Below are 11,197 nucleotides of genomic sequence, written 5' to 3'. Positions count from 1 at the left end.
GCCCCCCCCCCCCCCACACACACACACTGTTGCAGCCTTTTTATGAGGAGAGAAGAGCCAGGAATGGAGGAAAGTGGAGAGGACAGAGAGGGGAAATTGGTGGCAGGCCAACACGTCCTTTATGCAACTGACAGGGACCACACAGAGCGTGTTCTATATAGATCCTTAAGAGTGCAGATTAAACTCCCCTGTTGGGTAATCCTCCTAAGTTCACAGTCTGTCTGAGGAAACCATGTCAGACAATAGGTAGAAATCTGGGAGGCACGAAGCAGTCGGGCTGGAAGGCAAGTGGGCATACACACCCAAAGCTTCCTGGAAGAGGGCTCCCAGGCAAGTGGTGGCATGAAACCTGGCAGGAAAACGGGGGTGGGGTGGGGTGGACGGCGGCTCCGCCGAAACACGCTGAGAACAAGGACTATGGTGACACTCCGCCTCCCAGGCCTGGAACCACCAGCGCCTGGCACATAGTAAGCATGCAACAAATTGCTTGTAGATTTGAGACAGTTTGATTCTCAGGAGCCATAGGAGACAGGAATACGTGGATAAGTAAAAGTGGCAAAAAGTGGAAAGCGATTTTGGAAGCTACATCAAGGGAAGAAGAGCCTCAAGGGAAGAAGAGTAAGGGCCTAGATTTGGCAGCACTAGGTGGGGTTGGGGCTGGGGGGTATGCTGTGGGGTGTGTGTTTATGAGACAGAGAAAGAGGTAGAGTGGTGAGCTAGCAACTGCATTGCTTTAGGCAAGGCAAGAATTGCAGGGGAAGAGAGTGGGAAGTATGAGGAGTTGGCCCCTGCATAGTAAGCTTCAAGCTGACAGAAAAGAAACTGGACAGTAGGCAGAGGAACAGGTAGTGAGTAGGCTCATGAGAGAATGGAACTGGTTAGAAGCATGAAGAGAGAAACTATGGAAGGAGAAGGATGGAGGTTGGGAAGAACAAATACCCTCGGGAAGGTGTGGCATTGCTCAAGCAAAACAACAGAAACCTAATCAAACACACACACTGAAAGAGAAGTGGGAACAAAGAGAGGAGGAAGAGTCCCCACCTAGGGGGAAAATGGAGGTGGTGACAGGAAAGAGGGGGAGAGCCTGAGTTGAAAGAAACCTGCAGCTTTAGGGTCCACCCTAACTTTTTGATCTTGGGTGCCACTGTGGGCAGATTTTGCAACTGTCAGTTCAGTCTGTTTTTGTGGGTGTGCCTGGGAGAGGAATTGGAGGAGGTAGCAGGGCCAAGGCCTGCAAGACAGGATGCCTTCCCACAGCCTCAATTGTACAGAATCTTCAAAGCAGCGAGGCCTGATTGGTTACATACAACCTCTACCTAGTAAACAGAGTCTGGGTTCAAATCTTCCTTGTGTTACATCTTACTAGATAAGCCTAGTTCCCTTGTTCAGTGGAGGCTCTCTGATGCGCCTGCTGCCCTTGCCCACAGGGTATTCCAAATCATGGTTAGAAATCCTTTCCATAGCCCCTTACTGGTATCTAATCCAACTGTGAGGTTGGAAAATCTGGGTCCTTAAGGTCTTGGCACAGCAGGCCTTACTCTCTACCTTTATGCTAATGCCCATTCCACCTGCCTTCAGGGCAACTTATTAGAAGGCCTGAGAAAAGGATCAGCTAACTAGCAAAGGAGGGCCATTTCCTTGGATGTCAGTTTTTCAGTTTTATATTGTGTTTTCCTTCTCTGAGGTATCTGTTCCTTTCTGTCCTTTTAGATTTCTGGACCCAAGTATCCCCGGTGCCCATGTTGGAAGCCCCAGTCCCAATCACATGAGCTTGATTGTTACCCCACCACTGTTTCTGAAGTTGGTGACTGTAGTGGATTGAATTATGTCCCCCCCAAAACTCATTGAAGCTTGAATGGTGTCCCCCAAGTTTTATGTATTAGAAAGTTGGCCCCCACTGTGACAAGTAGGAGGGCAAAAAATCCTGTTATGGTGATTGAAAGGTGGAGCCTTGAAGAGGTGATTGGATTGTAGGGCCGTGCAGTAGTGAATGGATTAAAAATGGCAGTCAGGGGCATGGTTCTGAGGGCTTTAAAAGAAGAGGAGAGTCTGTCTCTTTCTCTCTCTGATTCCATCTTGCAATGTGAGACCCCTGGATTACTGTCGCCACCACCAGATGGACTTTGGGCTTCTCAGCCTCAGAAACTGTAAGCAGTAAATTTCATTTTCTTTATAAATCACCCAATTTCAGGTATTTTGTTATAAGCAACAGGAACGGACTAATGCAGTGACTAAGCCCAGTTCTTTCACTGAATTAAGGATGAAGACCTTGGAACTAAGGTGAACAGAACTGAGGACCAGCACAGTGAGGGTGCTGAGTAAACTGGACAATAGGAGTGTGAAGATCCTCTTGAAGAGGGTGAAGTATCACTGCTTGAAAAGGAAATTGAATCCCCTAGCCAGTGGTTCTCAAACTTTAGCTCCTATCTGATATCCTGGAGAGCATGCTAATAGACTGTTGGGCTTCAGCCCCAGAATTTCTGATTTGGTAGGTCTAGCGTAGGGCCTGAGATTTTGCATTTCTAACAAGCTCCCTCTCAGGTGATATTGATGCTGCTGGTCCAAAGACCACATTTTGAGAACCATGGTCTGGTATAGCGCACAAGGGAACAGAAGGAAATTTTGCCAGCTCAGGCTAAGGGATCTAAGGGAATATATTTCACTTTTCTCTTACTGCCCAACCCTACCCAACCCCATTCAGTGCACCCATCTGAAGAGATGGAAAGAACCTGCCTTCTGGCCCCTCTGGGTTTAAGTCAGGGCTTACCTTGCCCTTGATGGAAATAGAAAACAGTGGTTTGATTTCAGGAGTGTTGGCAAGAAAGGGATTTTGTCCCAGATAATCACCCCTTTAGCTCCCTGAAGGCATAACATTGTTTTAACAAGTCTTTTCCTTCCACAATTAGAACTGAGGCTTAAAATGTAGATAGCCTTGGAAAAAGCTAACATTTTGAGTTACATTCTCCTGACCAAGGGATTCTTTGCAGAGATACTATGTTGGGGTGGAAAGGGAGGATACTGGAATAAGGTAGAAGCACCAAAGATGGAAAAAGCTGAGTTTCCTGAAGACGGACTTCCCTGTTTTACATTTTGACCAGAGAGAACACAGAGACACTTTTTATTTAAAGGAGATAGTGTGGACGTGTGGCAGAAGGGAGTTGGGTGGAAGATGAAAGTTTGAGGCTGATAACCTGTGGAAAAAATCATTCAAATCTATTCACTCATCTGATGGCTGTTGCTTATTTTATTTTTCGTCCAAGGGAGGTGGTATTGGACCGAGGTAGAGAAGACAGTGGTACACCAGAAATGACCCAAACGATTGCCCCTTCTGCAGAAGGCTTCCATGTTGCCTTTTAGCTGGGTGCTATAACTGCACCAGCACTTTAGGGGCTTCATTTTCTATCCCTACAATTACTAAAACAGATAAAAGACTAGAGGTTAACTTGTAGTTGTTAAGAGGTGTGATGTGATAGTAAGGAATATCAGTTTCCACAAGTCCTTAAAACAAGGTTTGTGTGGAGCTGGATTTGTCAGCATGTCAGATCTTTTCCAAAAACGTAGGGTAGAAATATAAGCAACACCCTTCTAGTCGTTAAGACCAGACTCTATCCTCATACTCTCATGCCTCTGGTATCTCAGTCCTTAAAATATTTAGTGATCCTTGCCTTGTAATTCTTGACAAAAATATATAATGACCATATTGGGTCAGGGTAAATCTCTTTGACCCTAGTTTAGCAATTCCATGGATGGACTCTGAACCTGCTAAATGAAAAACTGAGTGAATTGCAAACACCTGTTTTTCTCAAAAGTGAGTTTCTGGTTTCTATCAGATTCTCAAACAAGTCTGTGATCCAAAACAGGTTCTGAACATTGCTTACATAGAGCTGAAGTGTATTAAACTAAGAGGGTAAAAGAAATGGCATAATTCAGTTTTACCACTGGAACCCAATACTTTTCTATTCCCTGGGGCATTTGCTAATACTGATCCTAAAATGCTCCTGTCTCTGAGGACCTAGGTCAAGGCCTTCCCTACACAGGGCTGGCCATTTTGCTATATTCATAGGAACATAAGCAAGAGAAGTGCATTCCAGGCAAAGAAGGAAGGCTGCTTTGAGTAGAAGAGAGGGTTGCTCAAGTCACACATACTCTGAGAAGCCCAGTCAATAAAATGACCCTATTTTCATTCCATTTGGGTCCAGGACCCTGAGAAGCTGATTCTCCTATGCTAATGGGACAGTCACTAAACGAGATTGTTGCAGCTCACTTCCTCTTGCCTCTCTGGCTAATCCCACCAATTGTAATTGAGAAATGTCCCAGGGAAAAACCAGACTCTAAGCATTGAAGAGAAAATACCCCACTTCCATTCTCTTTGCTCCTCTTCCTCCCTAACCCCAAACTGCTCTTACATAAAAGATAGTTTTTAAATTATAAGATTGGTATTAACATAATCATCAATAAAAAACAATGGCCAACTCATCAACTAACAGATGCTAGAATACTTATGCAAGTCATAGAGTTAAGAGTCTTAGTGTGGAAACTGCTCTTACATAAAAGATAGTTTTTAAATTATAAGATTGGTATTAACATAATCATCAATAGAAAACAATGGCCAACTCATCAACTAACAGATGCTAGAATACTTATGCAAGTCATAGAGTTAAGAGTCTTAGTGTGGACACCTTCCCAGAAATGGGAGGAAAACCAACCAGAAAGCTTATTACCCTGCATCAGCTGAAATGCTAAGCCACAACCATTTCCCCTAAGTTCTGTTTCTGGAAGAATGAGATGCTCAGGAATAACTCTTCCCCTTTGATGATGCAATCAAAGTCAAACAAGAGTTAAAACAACTTTCAAACACTGTGATTCCTGTCCTAATTTCCCAGCACTTAAAACTAGACAAAAAAATCCCACTTGGCACAAAGCTTCTATATGTACCTCACCCGAAGTCGATAAAAAACAGCTCACCTCACTGAAGACTTCTCTTTCTCTCTGCTCCCAGGTAAAAACAATCTGTGACCCAGAGATTCAGACTTTGACATATATATCCACAACTGTCATAATCTCAGTGATACCAGGGAAAGCCTTGTACTCAACTCCCACAACTTAACCCATCATTTAACCTTTTCCTCTAGGGCTCCCATAATCACTCAGATTACTTTCTATCTTGAAACAAAAAAACTCATACAATCCCCTCTACCCTCATCCCTAGAACACAGCCCCTAGAAAACCTAGCTTGTACAGTTTGCATTTAGCATGCTCTCTTCAAAGACCCTGCACACATATACACATAGACACATAAAGACAGTCAAGAGGAGAGGGCGTCTGTTCAAGGGGATAAAGTTTTTTCTTCTGTGTGGGCCTGGGTTACTTGGGGTTATAAGGTCAATCTCAACATTGTAGCATGATCTCTCAGCTGGATATGTTTATGTGCAGGATGAAGGGAATAGGAATAAGGGGATGAAAAGGTTACTCTATATTTTTCATCAGGTGGGGGTGAGAGGTGTAGATGTTTATACTGGTGATCAGGGTAAGGGTGACAGACCCACACAGGAACAAGGTCTGGCCCCCTAGCTTTCATATGGATAAAAAAGGGGGCTCTGAGTGCCTGATCACTATCTCTTTCCTGTTTCCTCATTAGTCTCTAAACTAGTGTTCACCAGAGTGTATTTCATGGAGTCACCAGTTCTGTGGGATGTGAAATAGAAAGGATACTGAGGTCAAATAAATTTAGGAAACACTGCATCAACAGAAGCTTAACAGTTTGCTCTACTGCAGAAGTTTTCACAGCCTTTAATATGCTAAAATGGCCTTTCTCTCTCTCAACATATATATAGAAAGAATATATTTGTAGTATACAAAGGTGATACTCAAAATATTTAACAACTGGTATGGCATAGATTCCAGCCACTCAGAATGGACCTCAGCCATAAACTGCTGGTACCATTGTACCCTTGAGAATGGGCTCAGGCTGAATATCAGCCCATGTAGTATGAATGCATTGTTTCCCAAAAGTTTTGCCCAAAGAACTCTGTTTTCAAGTGGTATCTCACAGAACTGGTGAGAAATGCTCTGGCCAATGCTGGAACCCCATCTTTCTAGGGATGGGGCCAGGGCTCATGATTCTGGCCACTGGGGTGCAGAAGAGGGGCAGCCCTAGCAGTGGACTCCTGGTAGCACCGGCTGATAGACTTGACCATAGCTGCAGCAGACACAGATTTCAAAAAACAGATGTCCCTCTGTCCCAGCTGCTCCGGGAACTTTGTCCCTGGTGGGTCAGTAGGTGCCTGTCCAGGTGATGTTTGCGGCCAAAGCTCTTCTCACAGCGAGGGCACTGGAAGGGTTTCTCCCCAGTATGGGTCAGCCAGTGTCTCACCAGATGGTGCCTTCGACCAAAGCTCTTCCCACATTCAGTGCACACATGGCACTTTGGCACTGGTGGGGCACGCTGCCGTTTCCTAGCCCCAGGGCTCTCTCCAACCTCTTGGCCCTTGCAGGATTTGCCTTCTGCATGCACTCTCTGGTGGCTGGCCAGATGGGAGTTGCATCGGAAATTCTTGCCGCACTCAGAGCATCTGCTGGGCTTGTCATGTAGGTGGGTTTTCTGATGCCTGATTAGGTGATGTCTTCGCCCAAAGCTCTTCTCACACTTGAGGCAGCTGTAGGGCCTCTCCCCAGTGTGTGTTTGCTGATGCCTGGCAAGGTGGGAGCCCCACACAAACTGTTTCCCACACTGGGGGCATGTGTGGGGTCTTAACAGGGAATCCATCTCTGTGCTACATAGAAGGTTTGAGAAGCTATCTTCCTGAAGAAAATGTGGGCCCAGAAGCATTCCTCTGGAGCCCCTGGACATGGAATCCCAGCTCTCATCTTGCTGTGGGTTCCAGACAGCAGTATCTTCAGACACACTGGACAATATTCTGGGAGGTTCTGCTTCTAGTTCAGGGGTATCCCCTTCGTGTTCGCTTCCATCTCCTGTGTAGAAGAGAAAATACCAATCCCAATAGGGAAGTCACAACAGAGTACCCGAGGACCCAAGTCATAGGTGAGGTAGTATGATGTATGTCAGGGCCCAAACCTCACCCCAGAAGGTCTAAGAGAACATATTCTAATGTTGTACAAAATAGTGCAATAGCATAGAGGTTAAAAGCCTAGGCTTAGGAGGCAGACTACCTAAGTTTGAATCTCAGCTTTTCTATTTAACATCTCTAAGACTTCTTCTTCTATAAAATGGAAATAATAACACTTCTCTCTCAAGGTTGTTATAAGATAGATAGCACAGTACCTGTGCATAGTAAGCACTTCGTAAATGGTATATGCTATTGTTATTATTTACTTCTTACCATTATTTACTTACTATTTATTACTATTAATCACCATCTTCCTGCCTAAGCATAGATGGAGAGAGTTACGGAATGTGCTTCAATCACCACTGGGTGAGTGACACCTGTCAACAATACTAGAGACACTGTGGAAGGCATTCTTGAAATGAGTGGGAGGTTGAGCAACAAAAACTGCTAACGTTTACTGAGTGCTTATTATGTGCTTGGCATTGTTCTATTGTTCTAATATGTTAACATTTTTAGTTCTCACTATAATTTATAGATGAGGATACCAAAGAGAGGTAATTATTTTTCCAGGGTCCCACAGATATGGTCCAGAATTCAAATCCACAAGGTTTAGAGCCAAAGCCTACCCTCTAAACCATTCTGCAACACTGCATTGTTCTCGAAGAAAAAGATCTCTAACTAAACCTTTCAACTCTGTAACTCTCTGAGGAAGAGGAGGGATTAGAGGGACATATAATGATGATGCCCCAAGAGAGGGAAAGGCAATAGCTGAGTGTCTATTCTGTGTTCTGACCTGTATATGTGACCCTCAGAATGTCCCTCTCCTCTAAGTCCTGGGGGTCAGGGACCCATTGTTCTTCTCCTCCTTCCAGTTGAGAAAGCATGTCCAGTTTGGGAATTGGAAACCCTGTCCATGGGAAAGGAAAATAGAGATGTCAATTAGTTCAACAGTAATTCTATATTTCTGAAAAAAGCTGTTTCCTAGATTATTCCTTGGAACTCTATAAAAGATGGTCAGATACAAGATCTCTCCCCTGCTCCCCCAACTCCCAATTTCTGCTACACCCCTCTTCTTTGTCCTAAAAAATCACATTCTCCTTCCCAATTAGTCTATTCTCTTCACCGAAATACTTCCAGCTCACCTGTCCTTTCTAATCATAATTTTACTTTAGTCCTACTACAACTGTCCTACCCCTAGATGGTTCCTGAGTTACCAAGGACCCAATTCCAGATGTCCCTCTGTTTTGTAAGAATCTCCCAATTCCCAACCAAGAAGAGCCTCAAGTTCTTTATACTCTACAATTCAGTATTGTTTACTCTTGTTTTTTAAAAATGATGCCTCACTTCTTTCTCTTGGGATTAGCCCTAGTGTTCTCTCTTTGATGGAAGCCTAGACAGATTCCCTGCTAAGGAAAGAATCCTAGACAGACACTATCCAACATCCCTGAAACAGATGGCTCCATTCTCCCAGAGTACAATCGTTTAGTGGCTGGGGAAAGTCATGCTTACTCAGAGAGACCACTATTCCACAGTTTTCCTGCATAACATATTCTCCATAAAAATCTGTCTGAGAAGGGTCCAGGCTCCGCCACTCCTCCTGAGAGAAGCACAATGACACATCCTTGATGGTTACCAGGCCCTGAAACAAAATGTAGCATCTTCTGTCATCAGCTGTTCCTTAAGGAAAATGTGATCTCAGTATAAAAGGCTGAGGCAGTAGAGGAGAGAGGGCAAGAGAGGATCTAGGGAAAGAACTGCCCAGAGGTCCCCGGGTAGGGCACATAGTTTTGGTAAAGGGGAAATGAGAGGAGAAAGGTAGATGGTCAAGGAGTGGGTGAGGGTAATATCGCTAGAGGAGTTTCCCAAGTGGGACCATGAGAAGTCAGAGGCACCACAAACTCATCACTCCCTCTGTTTAACTACCGTTGCCTACATAGTCTCTTCTCCTGTCTTACTTTTCTTATTGCACAAATTCTGTACCATCTCCCCCTTATCCCTTTGACCTTTCCATTTTTATCAGCACAAAATGATATAGATAAAACATTTTTTCTTGCCTCCCATCATGCCATATCCTTATCTTTTGAGGCAGCACAGTATGGTGGTTAGGAGCCCAGAATCTGGAGCCAAATGATTCTTAGCTTTGCCACTTACTGGCAATATGATCTTATAACTCAGACTTAAATGAGTTAATATACATAAAGCACTCAGAAAACAGCATACATGGTAAGCTCTCTGGGAGTACAGCTACTACTACTATTATTATCCTTCCATGACTCTCCTACTGCCTTCTGAATCTAAACCTATTTTCTCTCTCTGGCTCTAACCCTCTTTACAACTTTCTTCTTTTCTTTTTCATAAATGTACCATCATCTACCAAATCCTGTCCACTTTATGTTCTACCAAGCTTTCTTCAGGTCCTCTTTTCCTAATCTTTCCAGATTTATTTCTTAAAGGATATTAATTAATTCTTCTTAAAAATCTCCCTGTGGATTTTAAGAATCACAGCCATAATTAAAAAACCCTAACCTCAATTAATTCCTTCTTGTTATGCCTCCATTTAATTTTCCAAGGATCTTATAAGTCCTTATGATGTTGAAGTTATAGAAAGGCAGCAGTGATGAGACCTCGGTAGAGGCCAAGAAAAGCACAGCCCACCTGTGATCCGGCTGCAAGAAGTGCAGCTGCCATCTCCCAGTCTCCAGTGCTCCCCTCCTGGGGAATTGGCGGAACCCAGGGAGCAGTCTGAGCTGGTGAGGGTAGAGAGAAAACCATTAGAGATGAATTATCCACCCTTTTCCAGTAAGAGCTTGGGTCCCATTTTAGAGGCGTTTAAGGGTCACATCTTCTATATCTATACCCACTGGTAAAAGTCAAATGCATAAAGTGGTTTTTAGTTAGATTAGCTGTGGTTTGAATTTATATTATATGAATGTAATTTCCGTCTAGTAAAGTGCATCTTACTGGGTGTGTTCTTAACGGTAATCAGTGTTGCCACCACTTCTTTCATCTCCCACATTCAATACCACAAACTATGCACTTGCACATGGGAGGAGTGATTATGCAAAAAAAAGGAGAATTCAGGAGCCCATTCTGTACCTGTGGCCAGGGCCCAGGAAAAATAGACTGGCACTGGTATTGGTTATGCTGTTCAATCCACAGCAATTTGGGGATTTAAACTCTACTTTTTGAGCAGAGATTAGGCAACCACTCTGTGATTGTGCTTCCCACACACCCTTTGTGCTCTTACCCTTTTCCTGTAGGGATTGTGACTCCTCCTCAAGATCACAGCACAGGTGTTCCAGTGGCCCTGGAGCTGTTCTCCATGGCCCCTCTTCCTGGCTTCCCCTTTCCACTTGGGACTCTGCTCCATCCAGCTGTACATTCATTGACTCCCATCCTGTCCCCAGGGCTGCTGTCTGTTCTGAAAGCATTTTTGCTGCAAACCCAAATTGTGACCTGGAACAAATTCATATCTGCTATGCTCACGAAATAGAAAGGGGTGATATTCCTAAGGGAGTTATGGAGAACAGCCCCAGGGATAAAACACGGAACTCGATAGGAGGAGCTTGATGGAAGATGAACTTTAATAGCTTGACGTGTTCCAATTAACTGAGCCTGAGCTAAGCTTCTCGGAGGGACTAAGAAATTGGCAGGTGCTACATGGCAAAGTCACTAACTGTTATTTTAGGGACCTCATGGTAGAAACAGAATATCCCTGAAATCTGGAAGAACTTCACTAAAGAAAAAAAAGATTCCAAGTCACTGCAACAATTAAAAAGAAAAAAAAAAAGAATAATCCTGGAAATTCAAAAGCTATCTATTTAACTTCAACTACTGAAAGTACATGAAAGTAAGCAATATGTAGAAACATGCAGGAAGGAATGCATATAGACCTACACTCAACAAAGATGAAAGTAATCATACAAGTTTTTCACATTCTCATCAATTAATTTAGAATGAAATGATTAATATGGGTAGAAGTCCCAGCCAAGTGTCATGAGCACACACCTCTTTTATGAGGCTAAACCAAATGTGCCTCACTTAGGACAAGCCTCAATAAAGAGACACATGATCTGTCACTCTCATGTAGAAAATGAGAACTGGTAGTAAATATGGTAGAAAGACCAATA

The 11,197-nt window shown here is 43.7% G+C and overlaps 1 protein-coding gene across 1 annotated transcript; it reads right to left on the bottom strand.

The window, feature by feature from the left end:
* Positions 1-3,224: 3,224 nt before the first annotated feature.
* ZNF641 (zinc finger protein 641) lies at positions 3,225-10,498 on the bottom strand. The gene is made up of 6 exons (XM_008593205.1): positions 10,315-10,498; positions 9,723-9,814; positions 8,577-8,706; positions 7,861-7,974; positions 4,622-6,972; positions 3,225-4,480 (listed from the first exon to the last, which is right to left on the bottom strand). Exons 1-5 carry the CDS (start codon positions 10,496-10,498, stop codon positions 6,218-6,220), a joined length of 1,275 nt encoding a protein of 424 aa, XP_008591427.1. The 3' UTR covers positions 3,225-4,480; positions 4,622-6,217.
* Between the last annotated feature and the right edge of the window lie 699 nt (positions 10,499-11,197).

Source organism: Galeopterus variegatus, unplaced genomic scaffold (assembly GCF_000696425.1).
Source record: "Galeopterus variegatus unplaced genomic scaffold, G_variegatus-3.0.2 Scaffold8882, whole genome shotgun sequence".
Lineage (NCBI taxonomy): Eukaryota > Metazoa > Chordata > Mammalia > Dermoptera > Cynocephalidae > Galeopterus > Galeopterus variegatus.
Note: the sequence above shows the minus strand (reverse complement) of the source record. Positions and strands in the feature narration are given on the sequence as shown.